Genomic DNA, 24,877 nt, shown 5'->3' on the forward strand with positions numbered 1-24,877 from the left:
TGGAAAAAATAACCCCAAAAAGTAGGGAGCAAAAGGAGATAGAGAGGCACGGAGCAAGTAAAGAGGACGAAGGTATAGGAGAGAGAGAGAGAGAGAGAGAGAGATCACTGCAGCAAAAAATCCTAACCCACTACGGACGGAGAGAGAGTACAGAGTCTGCCTGTGCTTTTTTTAAAGACAACTTGACAACACTCACCGAAGCGAAGGTGGAGAGAGACAGAGATCTGCACTTCAGCGCCTGCCCGCCCCCCTCCCCTCTCTCCTCCTCCTCCTCCTCCTCCTCTTCTTCCCCAGATGACAGCAGAAGGGACAGAAACTCGAGCACCCAGAGAGCGAGAGAGAGAGAGAGGTGTGGGGGGGAGCCGGGGTAAGTGGGGAGGGGGGGGAAGGAAGGAGGGAGCTAGGGGGCAAAGCGGGACGGGACGGCCAGGTCAGCGGGACACCTTCCCTCCCCCTTCCTCCCCACTTAAAAAAAGCGTGCTGGAAGAGTTCACCTCCGCAGGAGGTCGTGCGTTCGCTTTTCCCGCAGCGGCGGCCGGCGGGGGGGGGACCCGCATGCCCGCTCCTCCTCCGCTCTACTCCGTAACGGTCAGCGCGACAACGTCGACCCTTCCCGACGTCCTCCCGTTGACACAACGCTCGACAACAACAGAGCTGTCATGATGATAACCACGTCGACCACGCTGTCTGCTGGATGTTTGGGAAGACACGGAGGATGCATTCAGAAAAAAGCTGCTGAGCTGCGGAGTAACAGGAGGAGAGCTGCTCCCAATATATGCAAACACTGAACTGACAGGGATCTTTTCAGTTCAACGGGGAGACGAAAACAGAAAACACACTGACTGCTGCTGGCACGGGCTGAATGTTTACAGTGAGGGAGAGAGAGAGAGAGGGAGGGAGGGAGGGAGGGAGGGAGGGAGGGAGAGGGGGGGAGGCGGGAGGGAGGGAGGGAGAGAGAGGGAGGGAGGGAGGGAGAGAGGAGGGAGAGAGTAGGGAGAGAGGGAGGGAGAGAGAAATGAGGGAGGGAGGGAGAGAGGGAGAGAGGGAGGGAGGGAGGGAGGGAGAGAGGAGGGAGGGAGGGAGAGAGAGAGAGGGAGGGAGGGAGAGACCGAAAGAGACAGAGAGAGAAAGAGAGGGAGGGAGGGAGCAATAGACGGATGGAGAGAGAGAGAGGGAGAGAGGGGGGGGGGGGGGGGGGTGGGGTGAGGAGCGCTGCATGATGATACTCATCAGCATTCTCAGGCTGTCTTCCCTGTCAGCCAATCGCAGGCTGTGCGGCTCCTACGACGGCCAATGAGAAAAAAGCTTGGCTGTATCGGTGTTACTGTAGTGTGTAGTCCACAGTCAATGTGCCTTTGATGATGCAGTAAATCCACAGAACACACACACACACACACGCAGTCACGCACACACGCACGCACGCACACAGTCACACACACATGCACAGACGCACACACACACGTGCCAGGTATGAATAACATAAACACAATTACTGTACATTATAGTCGCAAACGACTATTTACGGCTCCCAAGCAACGAATATTATTATGAGAACTAAGATGGAACAGAGGAAGATTTTTTGTTTTTTTGTTTCGTTTTTTTGTTGCGTGTGTTCTCGTGTCCTATATTACAAAATATATATGGAGAGACATATCTATATCTAAGACTATGGAGAGTCTTATCTTATGATTATAATTGTTCTATTAGGGAACTCTCCCATCCAACTGGGACCGAGGACTCTTTTATTAACGAAATAAAAGAGGTATATAATCAAATCACACAGATAAATATTCTAGGTCCCCAAAACGGTTGGCGAAATTGTTTTCGAGAAATCCTGCTATTCATTAGGTTGAAGAACATTGGTAATTAATGAATGTCAAATTAGTTCAATTATGAAATGAGCAAATGACCTTCAGAAGAATTTGAAATTCATTGATGAAATTAATTAAATCATGCACGTACACATACTGCCACATGGTTGGCAACAGTATTTGTGTACTGTCTGACTACACCCTCAGAACTCAAAGCAGGGACTTTAGCATCCCCAGAGAAGGTAACCTTTGGAGAGACAAGGCTTTCCACATGCCTCCTACAGCAGTGATTCCCACACTTTTTCATGTCAAGGACCCCCAAATTGACACTAAATAGGCCGCGGACCCCCCCCCCCCCCCCCCCCTCCCCCATTTGAAAACATGCCAGGGACCCCCATAAGAGAAGATTTTTTACGGCTCTAGCAGTGATTCTCAACCCGTTTAATTTCAAGGACCCCCCAGTTTGACATGCATGAGTCTACGGACCCCCCATTTAATGACATTTATATCTCTGGGACCCCCAATTTATATTGTAAAACCAATGTCAATTTAACAAATGTGTACAAATGGAACCAAATGGACCCGTTACCATTTCTACACGGTCAGAGTTACAGACCCATAAGGGTCAATTGGGTTCCAAACTATAATTTAGCTGGGGACCCCCTGGAACTCCCTGAAGGACCCCTGGGGTAGCCTGGTTAATAAACCAGACCGAATCAGCCGTTGGCAAAAAAAAAATTGCCTGCCAGCGGATTAGGGTCTGGCGAGGCTCAGTAGCACGCCTTTTTCCTACAACCGAGAACAGGTCGGGCCAATCGGGACACGGTATGCAATATGGGCGGGCTTTGGTACAGTGACGTTCAACGCTTGAGACCTTTGACTGACAGTAGCTCTGACCAATTGCGTCAAAAGAGAAAATGTTTGAACCCGCCCCCCGGGAAATGAAATCCAAGTGGAGCCAGCCCAGACTAATATACCGCGACAGTGTTGTGTGATATTAGTCTGGCTTATTAGCCAGGCTACCCCTGGGGGTCCCCAGACCCCACAGGGTTCACTGCCCACACATTTTTACCAATGAATTTCAAACACGTTTCCAGAATTCTGCGGAAATTAAATAACCCAATTTCCAGGCCTATACAGAACAAATCATTCAGCGCAACTATGAGTCTCTTACTACTGTATAGTGCAATGCCCAAAGACAGGACTATCATGTTGCAGCACGTTGTGAGCGTGTAGATCTGTTCTTTCCGTCACGTACTGGTACACATTAGGCTGCAATCACGCTGCCCGTTCTGCCAAAAAACACTTATGTTACATTATGTTTCGTGTAATGTTATACACGTTTTGGAAAATGTTTTTTATTAACTTAGCTACGAACAATGCATATATATATATATATATATATATATATATATATATATATATATATAAATAAAGAAAAGAAATCCAGGACCTTATAATTTTTAGGACCCTTGATATATTCCAAACCTTTTCCAAGACTGGATTATTATTATTATTGTGTTGTTTTTTTAAATTTCAAAATATTTCCAGGAATGTCATGACCGTGGGAACCGTGCTTCTAACAAGATGAAGAAACGACCATGTCTGTTTTAATGTTGGTGAGAAAATGCAGACGAAAAATCACACGTCATTCCTTTTTTGGCCAAACATTGCGCTGACGTTTGATCCAACACTGAGTAAAAGAAAGAAAGGAATATACGTTGTAATGTGTATGCAGTTACACATTACAAGATATTGAATTTCAACACCGTCAGAAACACTTGATATCTACAATGTAGAGCAGGGGTATTCCACTAGATTAGGCAGGGGGCCACAACAGTGTGTGTGCGCAATGCGCGCACACACACACTGGAAGGTAGCAGGTTCTGCCTCAGCTGGAGTTCATCCGTGTGAGCAGTTGAGACGAATAACCATATAAGTCCATAATAATTATCCATAATGTATAAATCATGGATAAGGGGTCAGGGCAGATTCGTTTCAGGGAGTGGTCAGAATAAGTTATGGACTTAGACGGTTATTCGTCTCAACTGCTCAGTAATGAAAATAAAGCCAAAGCCAAAGCTGCTGTAGTGACCTTTATTTATTTATTTATTTTTTCAATTGGGGGGGGGGGGGGGGGGGGGGGGGGGGGTAATTATGCAACGTTTGGCCTACACTGCAAAAGCAAATGTTCAAATTAAGCAATATTACACGAGAGGGTGCGATTTACAGTCATTAATGGAGTTGCTGCAGGCGAGCAGAAGAAGCGCCTGATGGAGGGGGAAACTCCCCCCTGTCGGGTGTAAAGGAGCAACCTGGACACTCATGCATGAAGGAAGCATGAGTTCAAGTCCGTTGCTCTCCCCAGGCTAGCAGAGGGTGTGTAGACTAGAGCCCAGGATCACATTAGATTGTCAGCCAAATCACTGCATACCTGGAAACAAACCACCTCTATGAACAATTTCATTTTCGCACTAAACACAGCACAGAACCGCCCTCCTCAGAGTCACAAACAACCTCCTGTTATCTGCTGATACCGGTTCACTCAACATGCTCATCCTCCTTGACCTCAGTGCTGCCTTTGACACCATTCATCACTCCATACTCATCTCACGCCTCAAATCCACCCTTGGAATCACTGACACTGCCCTCTCCTGGTTCCAATCATACCTCACTGAGAGACACCATTTTATTTCTATTAACAACTGCCAAGCACTCACATCATCTGTCACCCACAGCGTCCCCCAAGGCTCAGTACTTGGTCCCCTCCTCTTCATTCTCTACATGCTCCCCCTTGGTCAGACACTCCGCAGTCACTGCCTCTGCTTTCACTGTTATGCCGATGACACACAACTGTATCTCCCCTCCAAAACCATCACCACCATCACCCACTCCACCCTCACCTCCTGCCTGACTGACATTAAAACATGGATGCAATTTGCAAACAAACTTTTTAAAACTCAACTGCAATAAGTCTGAAATTCCCCGACTCACTCACCCGCTCCTCTCATGATTTCTACCTCACTATTGATAGCGCCACTGTCACCCCTTCCACCCGAGTCCGTAACCTCGGTGTCATCCTTGATCCCACCCTCTCCTTCCAGCCTCATGTCAACCAGATCACCAAAACTGCCTTTTTTCACCTCCGCAACATCGCCCGCCTTCGTCCCATGCTATCACACTGCTGCTGAGACACTCATTTATGCCTTCATCACATCCAGACTCGACTACTGCAATAGCCTCCTGTACGGCGTTACCACCACGGTTCTCAAAAAACTACAGTATGTTCAAGACTCTGCTGCCTGCCTGCTCACCAGAACCCGATCCAGGGACCACATCACACCTGTCCTCCGTGAACTGCAGTGGCTCCCAGTCAAATTCAGAATCGACTTCAAAATACTCACCACCACATACAAAGCCCTCAACAACCAGGCCCCCCCTCTACCTCTCTGAACTCATCCAACGCCATGCCCCCACCCGCTCCCTCAGGTCAAGCACTGCCAACCTACTGGAACCCCACAAGTCCAACAAGAGAACCTGCAGGGGTCACAGGGCCTTCACAGTGGCTGCCCCCTCATTGTGGAACTCACTCCCAGCCCACATCAGAGCTGCCCCCACCTTTGACATGTTCAAAAGCACACTCAAAAGTAAAACCCACCTTTTCAGACTGGCTTTCCCCCAATAAAATTGTTTTTACTTCTGTTCTGTAAAGCGACTTTGGGTACCTAGAAAAGCGCTATATAAATCGTATATATTATTATTATTGACATAATTGACACAGGGGTGAAAAATGGGTTACAAAATCATGGGATAAAAAAAAAATTAAAAAAAAAAAGCATATAATTGTACATACTGGTGCTGTTGTCGTTGATGGTCTCCTGGCTGGCGGTGCAGGAGGGCAGCGGGGTGATGGACAGAGAGGCCGGGCAGGACACCGGAGGCTCCGGGTGCTTCTCGCTGATGGCCGGACACACGGCCGACGAGGCCTCCGACTGGACGCAGTCTGGGGTGGACAGCGTCTGGCCATTGGCCGAGGAGGGGAACGGGTTCTTCCAGTGGGAGATACCGATGGCCACCTGGCCGCCCAGGTCAAACCCTGCATGGCAAAAAAAAGAAAGAAAATTACACCTGTGTGAAGTGAGGGCGATGTCATCATCATACATCATTTCATTCCGGGCCAATCACAATTTGCGTCCTCACCTTCGTCTTCAATGTTTGTGTTTACGCAATGTTTGTGTTTACACAAACACTCAAAGTTGTCCATTGTCCATAATGTGCACAAACACTCAGAAATAGTCATATGGAACGGTAGCAAAACAACTGCGGCCTGCACATAGACACTAGAGGGTGCTAGAGCACCACCTACCCTTGCCCTCTGGACAGCAATGTGCCCTTTTGAAACCCCCCCCTTTTTTTGTACAGTGTACAGTATGTGGACTATGGTGACATTGATCAATTAATGATAAAAAAAAGCTTCTAATATATTATTTATCTAAATGTCAATGCCACTGCAAAACAATGTTTGTGTTTACACAAACCCCCAGTTTGTGTGCCGCAGCCTCAGCCTATCAGCTCGCGGCTTCACGTTGCGGCGTTCAGAGTATGGGCTTTATGCTGTTCAGACTATGGGTTTAATTAGTAAGACTCCCATTCATTGGCTTAGAGGCAGCCTAGAGACGAGGGAGCCAATCATGAAAAAGTGTCCCACTACGGTCGCTACTAGGGGTCAAATGAAAAGTGTTGCACATAAATGGGCCTCTTGGTGGCGAGACGTTTTTCCTTGGGCTATTAGGGAGTGTGCAAACAAAGTTTTACGCAGATCGGTGCAGTTATTATGTAAAGACGCGACTGAGCCTGTTATAGCGCCACCATCAGGTTGATTTGAAAATTTTCAAGTGGCATTTCTTCCTCAGCCTGGGAATATGCATGCACAGTTTCACTGTAATCGGACACTGCGTTGATGACTTGCGGCATTTTGTACAAAACGGGCCACTCCTGAAAACTTTGGAAGCCAATCTTAGCCAATCAGGGTGGAATATGAGAAATGAAACTAACCCGTCGTGATCACATGACTATAGAGATCATGTGTACCAATTAGCGTGATATTGGGATAAAATCTGAAGGAGTAATATAAAAAAATGTGTTTTACATATGTCGGCCTCCTGGTGGCGCTATAAAGAGCAGATGTGAAAAGTTCCAGGCAAAGGTTTTTCCTTTGCCTCTAGGGAGTGTGCATACAAGGTTTTACACAGATCGGTGCAGTTATAGGTAAAAACACAAATGGGCCAGTTATAGCGCCACCATGAGGCTGAGTAGAACATTTTCAAATGGAATTTCTTCCTCAGCCTACTGGGAATGTGCGTGCAACATTTCATGGAAATCACACAATGTGTTCATGATTTGCGGCATTTTGTTGGAAACGGAGCAGTCCTGTGAACTTTGGAAGCCAATCTTAAAGGAGAATTCCATGCTAGAAGGGTTTCTTCTTTTTTTTTTTTTTTTTGTGGCTTTTGCCTTTATTTATTTTTTGTATGGAGGGACAGACAGTAGGCTGACAGGAAATGGGGAGAGAGATGGGGGGAAGACATGCAGTAAAGGCCGTCGGGATCGGGAGTCGAACCCGCGGCACACTGCCAGACTGGATTACCAGCCAAGGTGCCTGGACCACTGAGCCATGGCCCAGGCCGCTAGAAGGCTTTCTTACCTTTCTTTGTAGTTGTTACGTCCCCACCAAAGAGGTCCAGGTGTTTTTTTGTGCAAAAACTCCTTATTGGCTATTTCCCCTACCATAAGCCCTCAATGAATTGCATTGAATGGGAATTGAATGGGACTATGGGGTGTTGTGCTAATTCGCTTATTTCCATCGAAATAAGTAGTAAAGTGTGCCACTTGGGATATTATTTACATTATGAAGAGAGGATATAAAAAAATTAGCACAACACCCCATAGCCCCATTCAATTCACATTCAATTCAATTCAATTCAATTCATTTAGGGCTTATGGTAGGGGAAATAGCCAATAAGGAGGTTTTGCCCAAAATAACCCCTGGACCTCTTTGGTGGGGATGTAACAACTACAAAGAAAGGTAAGAAAGCCTTCTAGCATGGAATTCTCCTTTAACCAATCAGGATGCAGGCTGAATAATCTGAAAGACTCGTTTCGTGTAATGGCTATAGAGAGACTGTGTACCAATTTGCGTGAATTCTGGACAAAATCGGTGTACTGTCAATAAATGTGTTTTGCAAAAAGCGGCCTCCTGGGGCAGAGGTTCAGCTCTGGCATCCAGGGAGTGTGTGCAGAGTGTGACTGTCACTGCGATCCAGTGTTGTTTTCGTCGACTAAAACTAAGACGAAAAATGTTCATCGACTACCTTTTTCCACTGACGAAAACTAAATGAAAACTATGCTATGATGACTAAAACTAAGACTAAATATATTGACAATTTCGTCAACAACAAAACTAGACTAAAATGTTAGGAAGGGACTAGTGGACAAGAGATCCGGTATAAGTCATTTTGCATGGTGAAAATCTACAAGCCATTTAAATATTTAAGCCATTTAAATAGCGATCTAGACCCGAGGACGATTCTACAAATACTTTCTAAATCATGACAGTTTTCTGAAAAACCCATGTTTCTATGTCAGTCGTTCTCAAACATTTGTCAGGACCCCCAAGATTATATGTAATTGGCTGCCGACCCCCATCTGAAAATATGTTGCTCCAGGGACCACCCCAGAAGCAAAGATTTGAGTTAAAAACGTCGACTCTGAAAGAATATATATTCAAAGCTTTGCACTACATTTTCACGATTTTTCAAAAATAGCAGACCTACAAGCTCGTAGCGCGGCACTTGCTATGAGCTTGTAGATCTGCTATTTTTCAATAGCTAAAGTATAACATAATGCTGGAAACACCAAAAGTGGTTCCCATCCAAAATGGGTTGAACAAAATCATTCACCATAGAGAAATCAAGCAGATAATTAAACAATGTAATAGTGTAATTCATAAGTAGGCCTACATACTCCATAATGTATTCTATTCTGTATAATATATTATATTATATTATCAATAAACAATACTGTATAAATATAGTACATATATTTGTCACATTAAACATATGCATATATACAAATGAGTCCAGTTTGTATATATAAGTTGTCAATGCAACTCTTCCTCCCTATACCTCACAATAATGCATTCTTTATATCTTTTTTTGAACTGGTTATTTAATTTACAAGAAGTCTGCACAATTAGAGAATGTAGAAGAATTGTTATTTTGATCAACGTTTGCCTTGTATCTCTCCTAATGGTACCAACATCAATACAGCACGGGATTGTGGACAAAGTCTTATGCAACGATAACAAGATATTGCAGAGGCAAGGAAGCAACCTCAGGAGGTGTGCAGGTATACACAATGTAAAAATAGTAAAAAGGTGCTCCTGGGATCAATCGGGATAACACATCTATAGAAGAAAGCGGAGATCCGGGCACACTTAAAGGTTAAAAAGGAGGAAAACGGCCTGGGCCGTGGCTCAGCGGTCCAGGCACCTTGGCTGGTAATCCAGTTTGGCAGTGTGCCGCGGGTTCGACTCCCGATCCAGACGGCCTTTACTGCATGTCTTCCCCCCCATCTCTCTCCCCATTTCCTGTCGGCCTACTGTCTGTCCCTCCATAAAAAATATAAAATAAAAAGGCGAAAGCCACGAAAAAAAAAAACATTAAAAAAGGAGGAAAACTTTATTCAACAGACATGTTTCGACCTATACGGTCTTCATCAGGGCTGATGAAGACCGTATAGGTCGAAACATGTCGGTTGAATAAAAGTTGTCCTCCTTTTTAACCTTTAAGTGTGCCCGGATCTCCGCTTTGTTCTATAGATCTGGGAGGCTAAATGTCATCAAATGGTGGTCCGTGGCTCAAATGCAGAAATGGACCTTTATAGGAAAAAGGTTGAAAACCAGTCACTGTATTAGGATGTTCATCATTCACTTCTGTTGAATTAGGCAGGACATCATCATAGCCACAGCAACACTGCCCTCTAATGGTGGGGGCTGTCAAAAGCAGTGCCCCATAAAACAGCACTTAACAGTAGGCTAATCATTGCTATACCTAACAGAGTAACAGCTAGGGGTCTCCATGATGTCACTACATCTCTTTAACAGAAAATACATGGCAGGTAGGTTGCCAATTATAACCAATCGGGAGAGAGTACCCGTTTATCAGATTAAATTTGATAGTGTTCCAGTTTCACACTGTGTCCTTGTTTATCCTGTGTAGAACATGGGTTCCCAAAGTGGGGGTACTTGAGGGAGTTCCAGGGGGTACCCAGCTAAATGATAGTTTGGAACCAAATGGACCCTTATGAGTCTGTAACTCTGAGTGTTCAAATAGAACCAAATGGACCCATTAGGGTCCATTTGGTTCCATTTGTACATTAACATTGATTTTACAATATAAATTGCGGGTCCCAGAGATAGAAATGACATTAAATGGGGGTCTGTATAGACCAATATGCATGTCAAACTGCGGGGGTCCTTGAACGGGTTGAGAATCACTGCTAGAGCCGTCAAAATCTCCTCTTTTATTGGGGTCCCTGGCATATTTTTTTTCAAATGGGGGTCCGCGGGCTCATTGGTGTGAATTTAGGGGTCCTTGACATGAAAAAGTTTGGGAACCATTGCTGTAGAAGATACCTGAAAATGCATTATTTTTTGTTTTATTATAAAAAATATCAAAGCCCTGTATTTTGATAGTAACCGTTGCTATAGACTAGTGTTTGTTCAGTAACAGTGGTCTCTCTAGCAGCTCTTTAATAAACTAAACACATTTTCAAGCAGTTTGCCAATTTCAGCCAATCAGAAGAGAGTACCCATTTATCGGCTTCAATTGTACAGGACACAATTCCAGCCAATCAGAAGAGAGTACCCATTTATCGGCTTCAATTGTACAGGACACAATTCCAGCCAATCAGAAGAGAGTACCCATTTATCGGCTTCAATTGTACAGGACACAATTCCAGGCTGTATTGATGCTGGCAGTTTGGCACCAGAGGTGGAAAAAGTACTCAAACGTCTTACTTAAAAAGGACAACTTTAGTTCATATTTTTTGGCGTCTTTTACTTTCTCTAATAACAACCTAAAACCTGAACCTTGGTTGAAAAAAACTAAAGTTGTTTAGAGATATCCACGTCACAAGTGAGGTGGCGTCATTCCCCATACATATGAAATATGTTGGGTGGAGTGATAGTCTCGATACAATAGAGAACAAAAACAATCCTGGGGGGAATTCAGGTGTCGCAACAGCAGTCAGAGTGAGTGAAACATGGTAACAGGTAAGAGTAAAGAGACAATACAATTTTTTTAAATAATAGATAATAAAATAAATCAGTTAGGCTTCTGACACTGGACCTCTGAATACATTAATTCACATTATGTACAGTCTATCATAAAAAAATGTACATGATCACCAGTGAATAATGAATGAATACACATCTATCGCCGATTAATATATGATGACTGGATATCCATTACAAAAAGTGAGAATATCACATTACAACAGCATTATATCAACAATGGAATTTATGAGTGAAATGAGCTGATTGTGAAAAAGTGTTCCATCAGTTGCTTTGACAAAAACAAATTAAGTTATAATTGATATGTTATTGCTCTGGAAATGGTGCTCACAGTTTTGACCAATGACTTGCAAACACGCCTGGGACAGGAACATTGGTTGGGTGCATACTGTACTGTACATCTTTGGGACAGACATGCAATGCATATTGTGCGTAATGCTATGCAAGCATAATAACATCAATAGTTAAAGGGGAATTTCTCCATAAACCTTTTTTTACAAAAGTAAGTTGATAATTATGTATATTGACCAAAAATAAAAAAATAAATAAAAAATAAAGATATAGGGGAGCTGGGGCTGGAGCTGGGGCTGCTGCTGGGGGGGTCTAACATCAGCTCACGTAGACCAGGAAGAGTGCAGTGTCAACAATGCATGGAGTGTTGCTGTCACATCATCTAGAACAGATGTGAACAAAAAACAAAAAACAACTGCGCGATTGAATAGGAGTTCTAGCGTTAGACCCCTCCAGCCCCAGCTTCATCTCCAGCTGCAGCCCCAGCTCCCCAATATCTTTATTTTTTTTGGTCAATATACATAATTATCAACTTACTTTTGTAAAAAAAGGTTTAGGGAGAAATTCCCCTTTAACCATGTAAGCCCTATACACTACAGTATACTACTTCATCATATCACAAATGTAGACACATTCTAAAGCTATTTTTGCTAAATTGTTGAAATGTTTGAAATAAGACAATTTATTTTTTTAGTTCGTGGGGTGATTTGTTTTTCTTTACACATTTTCACCTATTATTACATGCCCAAAATAGGGAAATAAAAGGGGTGACTTTTTCTAAATGATTTAAACTATTATATATATATATATATATATATATAATACTATTTTGGACATTATAATTACAACTTATCTCAAATGGGTTTTGGGGTGCATGGGGGGGGGATTTGGATATTACAAGCATTGTTGCTAGTACAATGTGTAGAATCAATACATAATACATTCTCTGGCATTATTTTTTTTTCCCGTTATAGTTTCGTTATGCAACACAACGGCGCCAGGTGAGAGCGGGGAAGCCCCCGCTTTTTGCTTTCTATAAAACACCAGCGCAGCACATTTGGAAGGAACATCAGCAGTGGACAAACACTTCCCAATCAATAAGGGCTGCCTGTAGTGCAAAGTCGGGCAGTCTTACCGCCTGGCAGACCTGCTACTCGCAGCACAGCACATTTTGAAAACATAAGTTTGGAATGCAGGGAGCAAATACACTTAGGGCTATACCTGTTCTCAATGTTGTTAATAAGCAAGAGCGAGATTATTTAGTACAGGTGTACCCAAACAGTTTGTCATTTTAATCAAGACAAAGCATCAAGGACCACTTTCTATTATCCTGGTCCTGTATGTATTTTCACATCTACGGTGCGTGCGTGCGTGCGTGTGTTTAACGAGCATTAGTGCTCGTTAATTAGTCTTAGTATGTAATCTTAGTGCTTGGATTCAAAGGGTACCATTGCTTCACTGTAACTACTTTACTTGAGTATTTCCAATTTCCAGTACTTTATTTACTTTTTTTTTTTAAATCCTTTATTTACCCAGGGTAGTAGCTGAGCACAAGTGCTCATTTTCAGCAACGCCCTGCACACATAGAGACGCACAGACAGATACACACATTAAAACCTGGGAGCTGACCAGTGCAACCACAGTCTTGCAAACGGGGAGCAATAAAACGCGCCTATAGTTCATTTTCAATGAGACCTGCTGTTTTTGCTCGGAGAAGTCGTGGTGCGACAACGCAAGCGTATTTACGTGAGCGCGGTCCTGTGCATTTGTTGCGCGCGTGCTTGTTACGTGCACACGCCCGCGACTCACCAGACCTGGATTCTGTTTCGCTTTTTTTTTTACGCTTGCGTTGTTGCGCCCCTCTTCAACAGACCTGGAGCAGACCTGTGTTGATCCAGGCAACAACGCTTGCGTTCCTCGCTTCACGTTTGCAAGGCCCTTCATACTGTTGGCCACTAAGCAGCTCCACTGGAGCAGTTGGGGGTTCAGTGCCTTGCTCAAGGGCACTTCAGCGGAGTTGGGTGAGTGATGACAATCACCTCCCGACCCATATGTTTCCTGCGCTCCTCTAACCCTTAGGCCACCGCTGCCTACTTCTACTCCACTACTGCACATTTCAGAGGCAAATATTGTACTTTTACTCCAGTGCAATTATTTGAAAACTTTAGCTACTAGTTACTTTGTAGATTTGGATTATCATTACAAAACATACATTAACCACTTCAGCCTTATCCTTTGGCCATTTGAAAATAGCCAATCTACAAGCTCACAATGTAGATCTGCTATTTTCAAAAGATGATATTATACGTTTGAAAAGCTTAAAATGGGACATTCTGCACAATGAGTACTTTTACTTTTGATAGTACATTTTGAAGCCAATACTTTTGTACTTTTACTCAAGTAAAATGTTGAAATCCGGACTATTACTCGTAATGCCGTATTTCTGTATTGCAGCAGCATCGTTACTTTTACCTAAGTGAAATTTTTGAGTACTCTTTTCCGCCACTGCTTAACCAATCATCATCGAGACCAGTGTTGTTTTTCCAGCAAATTTTGATTTTAGTTTTAGTCATAGTCTCTTCAATAGTTTTCAATTAGTTTCAGTCACATTTTAGTCACCTGGAATGTTTTTGTGTTTTAGTCGACTAAATGTCATAAGATTTCAGTCGACTAAATCTACAGTTGATTTAGTCGACTAAAATGTATTTTGGTGGGCGTTGATGCCGTCGTAATGACTGTTTTTACACTTGCTGAAAATAGCCGATCTACAAGTTCGTAGATCTGCTATCTTCAGCATGCAACCAATTGTAAAATGACTTATACTGGATCTCTTGTCCACTAGTCCCTTCCTAACATTTTAGTCTAGTTTTTATTTGTTGCCGAAATTGTCAGTATATTTAGTCATAGTTTTAGTCATCATGGCTTGGGTTTTTGTCAGTGAAAAAAGGTAGTCGACGAACATTTTTCGTCATAGTTTTAGTCGACAAAAACAACACTGCTCGAGACCCTGTGAAAGTCACCTGAAGAAGCGAGTGGGGTGGGGGGGGGGGGTGACAGAGAGAGAGAGAGAGAGAGAGAGAGCGAGAGAGAGAGAGAGAGGGGACGACGTGTAATCTACACCTGGCGTGCATCCCCAAAACGACCTCCAAAAGCCAACCATGCGCAAAGCCTTCGGACATAGTGTGTCTTCCATATCTATGTCACAGTCATCAGAAAGAAAATGCCTGCGTTGCTCTCGTGGGGTGAGAGCGAGGCCCAGATACACACCTCCTCCTGGTGCTGCTACCTCTCGGAGGTAAGGAAACAAAACGCAGGTGCAGATTATATCTGGGTCATACGTTGCATAACGATGACTTTTTGGGAGAAGAACAAGAGAGTACACTGTGTAAACTTTTACAGGGTTGAAAATGCAATTCATTTACAACGTATAAAGCATGTGGTTTTCAACCTTTTTTTATATCAAGGTCCATTATTTATTCTGCATTCGAGCCACGGATGACATTTAGCCTCTCACGACCCAAAACTTAAAATATTTTGTCGTCATTGGATAACATTTTGTCCACAATTCCATGCGTTATTGATGCGGTACAATTAGGAGAGAGAGAACTGTCAAATGTTGACAAAAAAAGTACAATGTAAACAAATCAACCAACTTAAAGTAGTTCTGGTGGGTAGACAGTTGTAAAATGCTTTAAATGTTTCTACAATTATTTTTTATATTAATTTTCATATACAACATTCCTGTTGTACCATCTGGTCAAAGATATAAAATAGTTTGCTGAATTACTGTTTACTTCTTCAGCTACTGCCTTCATTTAGCTTTAACTAGAAACGGCCGGGTTAGCTAATGTTTTTGCATGGAGACAAATAAAACACAGAACTAAGCATATTGGAAGCCTTTGGCAATAATATACCAAGTTCAAATTGGTTTATTAACAAAGAGCTGCTACCAGATTACTTACTAATTTATGTCAGGCCAGAGCCTATATCTTTCGGTGATACAACTGCTGAAATTCAATTTCCCACAGAACAGAACAACGACTGAATTAAAGACGGTCGTTGTAATCTATTTGAAATGTATCGTAGGAGTCCTAAACAATGAACACATGTGCCACACACACACTCTTGTTAATATACCACCTTGTGAAATATAGAAATTGCATTATTAGTTATCGTTTTCTTCTTCCCCTAGTCTAGAGCATTTCACTTAAACTGGGGGGTGGCTCACCTTTTAGCTATTCAACTGAATTGAAATGCTTTCCCAGGGAGACAAAAAACAGAATAGCTTTTGGCAATGTACTGTATGAATTACGACGCACTGCTTTCTTTCCCCAAAACAATGATGAGAGCTTTTAAATCACAGAGAAAACACCAACTCTATGCGATGGCAGAGCACTGTGCAATGCAATAGATCTTTCCACTGCTGTTACAGCAGAAAAGCCTGCGCCAAAACCCCCCAAAATCAAACAATATAGTATAGTATTGCATCCCTGGCAGACACACAAGTCGAACTGCTGTTACTGTTTAAGGCCAAAGTGGATTTTCACTGCCTGGATTCTTTGGATCATGACACCACTTCCCATTGTGTGTCTCTTCTCTGCCTACTAGCCTGCGGTCCACCTATGCTTTCTATGGCATAGGCAGCTCCCGGCAGGATCCGCCGGGAGAATCTAGACGCAGCTGCGCGACATGAGACTAATTAATTAGAGCGACAGAGAGGGTGTGTGTGTGTACGTGTGTGTTTTGGGTCCCTTTATTCTTGTGTTGTTTCCTAAAAAAAGAAAGACAAATGTCTTTATTTTTTTTGTAATTTTATGAAGAAATAAAAGAAAAATCTAAGAAATTCCATGAATTAGAACAAGCTCGCAACGCGTCTGTTGTGTGCTTGTAGATCTGCTATTTTCACTAATTTGGGTAAACGTCTAATCTCTCTAAAAAAGGTTTGACACTAGTAATCTGTCCAGCCAGACTGAGATTAACACCACACACGCATGTTGCACGCACGCACGCACACGTGCACACACACACACACACACACGAAGGATCTAGTAGAAGGGTCCACTTACCTATGGTGATTTGACTTACACAGCTATAGAAGGTCCCGGTGGACACGTTGTAGCTGCCACTACTGGTCTCACGGTCTATGGAACAGGGAGAGATGACAGACAGACAGACACAGCAGCTGAGTGGTTTTCAACCCTTTTCATATCAAGTTCTATTATTTATTTATTGGGCATTTGAGCCACGTACGGACCACCGTTTGATGAGATTTATAGCCTTGCAGACTCAAGACTAAAGAATATTTTGATCGTTGGATAGGATGTTGTCCACAATTCCATATGCTGTATTGATACCTGGTATCAATAACTTGGTACCTGGGGACCACCTGGGGACCACCTGGAGACACCCCCCCCCCCCCCCCCCCCCCTCCCCATTTTAATGCGTTGTCCCAGTGCCCCCCACAAAATTACCGGAACTACTTCATTAATATTCACCAAAACCAGAGCAGAACTCCCACCACGGAAGTCGGGGCAATCAATTAATTCAGTTGCAACCACTATATTTATGGCAAGAAATTGTGAACTATCCCTTTAACGTTCCATTCCCATTCCCATTGAATTGCCAGAATCCACCCTCAAAGGTAGAATACAAGGGCGGTGTGACCGTGCCCTTAATGATGTATATTTCAAATGTGTTTAATATTTTCTACTTCCATCTTATAAAATGAAAAGTTAGGTTGTTTGACTGCAGGGTAAACTTAAGCAATTTCAACATGATTCAGTCCCAAGATCAGTGTCCGGTCCAGTCACAGTGATGTTTATGCCATATGGAAGAAATAATAAAGTTGATTAGTAATGCGTATAGCATCATTAAGGATTACAGGGTGAAACAATACATTAGCCTCATGATTTAAGGTATACGCTTAATTTAGAACTTTGGGAACGTTGTCAGGGGAGATGGAGGTTAAAACATTAATCAGCCTGCCCTATGCAGATGAAGGAACAGCTACATTCTCTCTCTGCTATGTTCTGGGGCCGGGGTGATAGATAGTAGCCTGGCTAATAAGCCAGACCGAATCAGCCGTTGGCAAAAAAAAATTGCCTGCCGGCGGATTACGGTCTGGAGAGGCTCAATTGTACGCCCATTTCCTACACCAGAGAACTGGTGTGGCCAATCGGGACACGGTATGCAATATGGGCGGGCTTTGGTACAGTGACGTTCAATGCTTGAGACCTTTGACTGACAGTAGCTCTGACCAATTGCGTCAAAGAGAAAATGTTTGAACCCGCCCCCCGGGAAACAAGATCCATACACAGCATCTCCAGACTCAAATACCACACGACTGTGATTTGAGTCTGGCTTATTAGCCAGGCTAGATAGATAGCACAAAATCTAACGTCACAATATAGTTTTGGACCAAATACCCCAATATCCATATTGTTACGATACGTTGTACTGTGACAATACTTTTATTTTATTATTATTTTCATTTAAAAAAAAAACCACTTATGTATCACGATATTAAAACATGACGTCACTGCTTAAAGCAAACATGAATAGTCCGTAGACTTGGCTGGGTTCCTGTTTTTTGGGGGTGCTGTTTTTTAAGCAAACATTTGGTACAGTCATAAGTTCCGACGTACTAACAGTCCGACAGTCATTAGTCTGACACCCTACCCCAAACCCTAACCTAACCGTAACTGTAAGCATGACACAACGCATGTCAGACCAACACATGTCGGACCAACGCATGTCAGACCAACGCATGTCGAACCAACGCATGTCAGACCAACACATGTCAGACCAACGCATGTCGAACCAACGCATGTCAGACCAACGCATGTCAGACCAACGCATGTCAGAGAAACGCATGTCAGACCAACGCATGTCAGACCAACGCATGTCAGACCAACGCATGTCAGACCAACACATGTCAGACCAACGCATGTCAGACCAACGCATGTCAGACCAACGCATGTCAGACCAACGCATGTCAGACCAACGCGTGTCAGACCAACGCATGTCATGTCAGACCAACACATGTCAGACCAACGCGTGTCGGACCAACACATGTCAGACCAACGCGTGTCGGACCAACGCATGTCAGACCAACGCGTGTCGGACCAACGCATGTCAGACCAACGCGTGTCAGACCAACGCATGTCAGACCAACGCGTGTCAGACCAACGCATGTCAGACCAACGCGTGTCAGACCAACGCATGTCAGACCAACGCGTGTCAGACCAACGCATGTCAGACCAACGCGTGTCAGACCAACGCGTGTCGGACCAACGCATGTCAGACCAACGCGTGTCAGACCAACGCATGTCAGACCAACGCGTGTCGGACCAACGCGTGTCGGACCAACGCGTGTCGGGAGCAACGGGTGATTTGCACATGTCAGACTTTGTGTGTTGGATAAGCGGCCGCACCCCAACATTACAACATCAAAAGTCCATAGACACGATTCTCACACAAAGCAAATTGTGTGAAAATATGTATGTTCTTTAGTCTGTAGTTGCTGAACATTACTACTGTAGTGTACATTCAAAATGTGGCAGCTGGAGCCATAACTACTGTGGCTTTAAACAGACAACATCAAAGTGCTTGACTCAAACCTCTCTTAAAGTATCTCTTGTAGCAAAAGCATAAGAGTAACGTAAAATGAATTGGACAGCCAACTACAACTAGCGCTGCACGATTCTTCACAAAATGAGATTGTGTAACCGGTGTCTGAATCTAGATCTGTGATCTTTTTTTTTTATTGATTGTGCAGCAGTATATCTCATATCATGATATTGATATCGAGATATAATGTATAGTATTGCTGCCCATCCTTATACAGTACATGTGCCAGCCTGGCACTGAATGGAGGCGTGAATAACTAACACCGCTCTGCAGCCCTGCTTCCTGCAGGTCTATTCATGGGGTTGTAAAATCAGCATGTCTGCCTCACTCATTCTATTTTTTTTCCTGGGCGCTACACTTCCTCTGCCAACCTGGGGGGGCGGGGGAGGGGGGGGCAGCGGACTGACCTCATGCTTCTTTCTATGCATGAGGAGTCCAAGCTGCTTCTTTTCACCTGACAGGGGGGGAGTTCCCCTAGCCGGACGTAGCGAGTGGAAGGACCACGTTATTCCGACCAGTTCCTTTCCCCTCCATCAGGCGCCTCGGCTGGCCAGGGGGAGGTAGTTTAGAAAATCAAACGTGATATCAGACCTGTGTCTCGGTACGCAGATTATCTGATATCACATGAGCAGAGCCACACCGCCATACTAACATGCAATATGTTTATGGTCAATCTGAGCTGAAGTGTCTCAATGAACCAGGATTACTGCATGTTTTTGTGAGGGTACCTACCCTAGAGGACACGGGGAGAACATGCAAACTCCACACAGAAAGGCCCTTTCGCCAAACCCGGCTCGGGTATGGGCACTGATGACGCAGGAGAGAACACGCCCCCAGTGCCCACAGCATCCCCAGCGGGAATCGAACCCAGGACCTTCTAGCTGTGAGGCGACAGCACGACCGACTGTGCCACCATGCCCCCGTGCCTCACTCATTCTAATATTGTACAGTACCTATTATCTCAGCACTGCATGGGCACCTCCAGTACGGATGTATCACCAACAGGCCGGTTTATTTCAGTCTCCCAGATGGAGAGCACTTCCCCATCTGGGAGATGCTAGCCTCGGAGACACAAGTTCCGGTTTATAATAGATATAACTCGGTGATTCTCCACCAGCGGTCCGGAGACCACCATTCATCCATCCATCCATCTTCAACCGCTTATCCGTAGTCGGGTGGCAGGGGCAACAGCACCACCAGAGAGCTCCACACTTCCCTCTCCAGAGCAACATTAGTGACTTCCTCCTGGGGGATCCCGAGGCATTCCGGGGTCTCCTCACAGTGGGACGTGCCTCGAGTACCTCCCTAGGGAGACGCCCGAGAGGCATTCTAACCAGATGCCCGAACCACCTAAGCTGGCTCCAATCCAGGCGAAGAAGCAGCACTCGAGTGTGAATGAACTTCTCACCCTATCTCTAAGGGAGATGCCAGCCACTCAACGAAGAAAACTCATTTCGGCCGCTTGTATTCGCGACCCTATTCTTTCGGTCATTGGTCCTTGAATGGGTTCCAGGTGGTCCCCAGCTAAATGATGGAGTTGGTAGCCAAATGGACCCTTTGTCCCTTATATAGATCTTTACCTCTTGAGAGTGTATAATGAAACCTGTGTGTAATCCACGTAACTCGAGAACCGTTCGCCCCACCGGCTTTAAATTTGACACATGCGTGTCACCCCACCGCAGGGGGTGCAGTGCCCGGTGTCGAGTCGGTCGGACCCATGGTTGTCCAGAACCGGCCAAAAAGGCTTCTGCCCGGGCTCTGGACAGGGCCCCTGCCCAGGGTCCATATATGGAGCTGGCCTGTTCTGACATCATTCTGACGTCTGCATATATACTCCATATTTGGGCATGCCTTACAAAGAACTCCATATATGGCATGAAAGGGACACATACATAATATCTGGGTGGGGCATGCATTTCCAACGTGCATCGTTCCAAGTAGGCCAGTGCCCAACGGGTGCCACTGCAGGCCCCACGGGCAGTATATTATAATAACGTTAAACGTGGGTGTACTTTGTTAGGCTGAGTCTTGCTGACACACAGTAACACCATGCACCGCAAATGAAACACACCCACAAATAATGCTGTATACTTTATTCAGCCGAGTTTACCCATCCAAATGTCTGCTTTGAATTTGAAATAGGGTCACTGGAGCTGAAAACCACCCACTGCACCTAAATGTAGTCAGGCCACTACAGCAGTGGTTTTCAACCCTTTTCACATCAAGTTCATTATTTATTCAGCATTTGAGCCACGGACAACCATTTGATGGCATTTAGCCACTCAAAGTCTCAGACCAAAGAGAGACACACACAATTCCATGCTGTATTGATGTTGGTACCATTAGGAGAGATAGCAGGCAAACCTGATCGAAATAACAATTCCTCTTCATTCTCTAATTGTGTACACTTCTTGTAAATTAATTAAAAGTAATGCAGATGCTTAACAACAATTGAAGCGTAACATGAAACCAAATGGACCCATTAGGGCACTCGCAAGAGTTCAAGATCTATAAGGGTCCATTTGGTTACCGACCGAGTCTCCATCATTTAGCATGGGGACCACCTGAAACTCCCTCAAGAACCACTGGTGGTCCCACAGGACCACTGTTTGAAAACCAGCACTGTACTGAGAGGACAACCACATTAGCCCATGGGGTAGCCTCCCTAGCCTACCCACTGTGGACACATTTTCCACAAATCTAAATATGTTTAAAAAGCAAATCTGCCTAATGATGATGTCACTGGTGGGTTTCTGAACTGCCCACAGCCCTCCTATGAGACACAGATTGAGTATAGGGGGGGAAATGGTGCTATTTTATTTCATCATGAACATTAGCGAGGACCAATTATATGAAAAGTGGTGAAGTGGTCCTTTAGTTTACAAGAAGTCTACAGAATTAGAGAATGTAGAAGAATTGTTATTTTGATGAATAATAATGTTCTCCTAATGGTACCAACATCAATAATACAGCATGGAATTGTGGACAAAATCTTATCAAATGACTTTAGTTTTGGGTCAGAGGCTCAAATGCTGCATACATAATGGACCTTGATATTAAAAGGTTTGAAAACCCACTGACTTAGCCTATGGAAGTGGGTCGAATTGTTTTTTTAGGATGTTGGTGTTATGTGTTAGTGTTCATATTAGGCCTCTATGTTTAAATTTAAGGACTGTTTCACATCACATGTCCATATAGTCTATGAGTATTACAAATATAAGGCATTTATTCATTCGTAGCAAAGTCCGGAGTTCCTATATACCAACCCTGCTACAAACATTTGCTTCCTACTCAGTTCCGCAACATTGGAGCACCGTCCACACCTCGAGTCGTAGGCAGCAGGCTATTTCACCACCGAACAGTTAAGCTTAACAAACTGTCATATTTGTAGAAAGAAAGACAGCATTATGCATTCACCTTTTGAAAGCAGTATATATCGAACTCTGCATGCTGCTTTTCCCCATGCAGTAGCCCAGATTAGAAGCGGCCTAGCTCAGCTGTAAACAGAGTTCGACACAACATCGCTTGACGGGACAGTTAATGACCCATTGCAGACAGCTGCCGATAACGGTTACACGCTACTTTTTTTTAAGTTTTGACGTGTTCGATCTTCTTACCTGCAGAGCCGGCGGAGGAGAGGCGCGTTGCGACCGCCCCCCGCGGGCTCGACCGCGCCGTCGTCCGCGATGGACTTCCAGTTGTTCCACCACCTCCACTTCCAGGACAACAAGAAACCCGCACCACTTCGCTGCCGTTGTTGTTGTCCTGACATTGCAAGCAGATGACATTCTCGTTGTGTTCTCCTCCTCCTCCTCCTCCGACTTTATTATTACAGCCAGTCCGCTGCTGCTGCTCCACCGTCCCCGAGGTGGTGGTGGTACCGGTGCCGGTGCCGCCGGTACCGCTGCAGTGCTGCTGCCCGGCCGGCTGGATCTTCATCCCCGTGTTGATCTGCTGGACCAGTCGCATGTCTTCTTCTTCTTCTATGTCGTCTGCGGTTGTGGTCCCACTACTATCCTCAGTCATACTCCATTAACATCATCATCAACCTTCACCTTCTAAGCTATTTCATATACTATAATAAATAATGACTATTGAATTGAATGATTTTTTGCTGACTGTTGTTGCAGTTGCACTCATTCATCTTTACAAAAAATAAAAACACACACGACCACCATGCGTTCTTCTTCCTATCCTATCCTAGGTCATATCAACTTTTCATCGTCCTGTCCTGTCCTGTCCCGTCCCGGCAGCCAGCCCAACTATACCGTTATACCATAGATCCTCTATTCATAATCCTTAATTCGCCCCCCTCTCTCTCCCTCTGCCTCTCTGCCCATGATGATAATGCCGGTAATGCAGTCTAAACTGTCTGACTGCTGAACGAGAGAAGCAGGCGTGGCCGTGCGTGCATTGCACCGCACGCCACGCACGTGGTGTGTGTGCGTGTGCGTGTGTGTGTGTGTGTGTGTCCAGGGGCCACAAGGGGGCGCCCTTCAGGCGTGTGGGTGCGGTGTGTGTGTGGGTGCGTGTGTGTGTGTGTGTGTGTGTGTGCGTGTGTGTGTGTGTGTGTGTCCAGGTGCCACAAGGGGGCGCACCTCAGGCGTGTGTGTGTGTGTGTGTGTGTGTGTCAGTGTGTGCGTGCGTGTGTGTGTGTGTGCGTGCGCGCGGATAGGACGTATAGCCGCCCTACATACAGACCCGAGAAGTCCCTGACTGCAGCCCTGTACAGAACCATAACTCTCTCTCTCTCCCTCTCCAGAGTGCGTGCGTGCGTTGCATGATGGCTGAGTTTGGGGTTGCAAAATGAGCCTATGAGGGAGTGGGACGTCAAATCAGTGAGCAGTGAGCACACACTCTCAATCAATCATCCATCCATCCATCCATCCATCCCTCCATCCATCCAGGCCTATACTTGCTGTCTGCAATGACTGCATTTCAAAGCCTTTCCCCTTCAGTTTATTTTACCATATTGGCAAGGGATGCCAATGGGCGGCGGTGGCTCAGGGGTAGAGTGGCTGGATGCAAGGTTGCGTGTTCAAACCCGGGCTCCCCCAGAGTTAGGGCCGATTCATACTCCTATTTTACCGCTGTTTCGGCGCTGTAGTACCGAAATGATTTCGGCTCGTCAGAAATTTTCAGTAGCACCGAAGAGCCGACTTTAGGACGGTACCCGCCCCCCCGAACCTAAAATGACATCACATTGTAGGCTCTACAGAGCCGAACCGACTTTTATTCGACTGTGGCTCAAGGTAGAGCAGGTCGTCCAATGATCCATGGGTCGGCGGTTCGAATCCCGGCTCCTCCTGTCTACATGTCGAAGTGTCCTTGGGCAAGATACTGAACCCCAAATTGCTCCCGATGTGCTGGTTGGTACCTTGCATGGCTTCCGCCGCAATCGGTGTATGAATGTGTGTGTGAATGGGTGAATGTAATGCACAATCTATGTAAAAGCGCCTTGGATAAAGGCGCTATATAAATGCACCATTTACCATTTACCATTTTATTCGGCTCTAAAATAGGAGTATGAATCGGCCCTTAGTGTCAAAGGGTCCCTGAGCAAGACACTGAACCCCTAATTGCTCCTGATGTGCTGGTTGGTGCCTTGCATGGTTTCCGCCTGTTTCATGTGTGTGAATGGGTGAGTTGATGCACAATCTATGTAAAGCGCCTTGGATAAAGGTGCTATATAAATGCACCATTTACCATTTAGATGCAAGCTAAATTTTGGCCTGCACGAAAGAAAGAAAGTTCGTCGACTACTTTTTTTCACTGACGAAAACTAAATGAA

The 24,877-nt window shown here is 44.8% G+C and overlaps 1 protein-coding gene across 8 annotated transcripts in view; it reads right to left on the minus strand.

The window, feature by feature from the left end:
• The window catches only part of LOC306916556 (anoctamin-4-like), a 124,075-nt gene extending 100,587 nt beyond the window's left edge, over positions 1–23,488 (minus strand). For 7 of the 8 annotated variants that reach the window (XM_079494463.1, XM_079494465.1, XM_079494464.1 and 4 more), the window contains exons 1-3: positions 22,704–23,488; positions 16,524–16,598; positions 5,665–5,907 (exon numbers count right to left, since the gene is read on the minus strand). In XM_079494463.1, coding sequence (XP_079350589.1) covers positions 5,665–5,907; positions 16,524–16,598; positions 22,704–23,112 — 727 coding nt within the window. In that variant the 5' untranslated portion in view covers positions 23,113–23,488. Of the gene's footprint in view, positions 1–5,664; positions 5,908–16,523; positions 16,599–22,503; positions 22,570–22,703 lie in introns of those variants that run through there. The other variant, XM_079494469.1, reaches the window with a different exon arrangement.
• Between the last annotated feature and the right edge of the window lie 1,389 nt (positions 23,489–24,877).

The sequence above is a fragment of the Electrona antarctica genome (assembly GCF_951216825.1).
Source record: "Electrona antarctica genome assembly, chromosome: 23".
In the NCBI taxonomy this organism is placed as follows: Eukaryota; Metazoa; Chordata; class Actinopteri; order Myctophiformes; family Myctophidae; genus Electrona; species Electrona antarctica.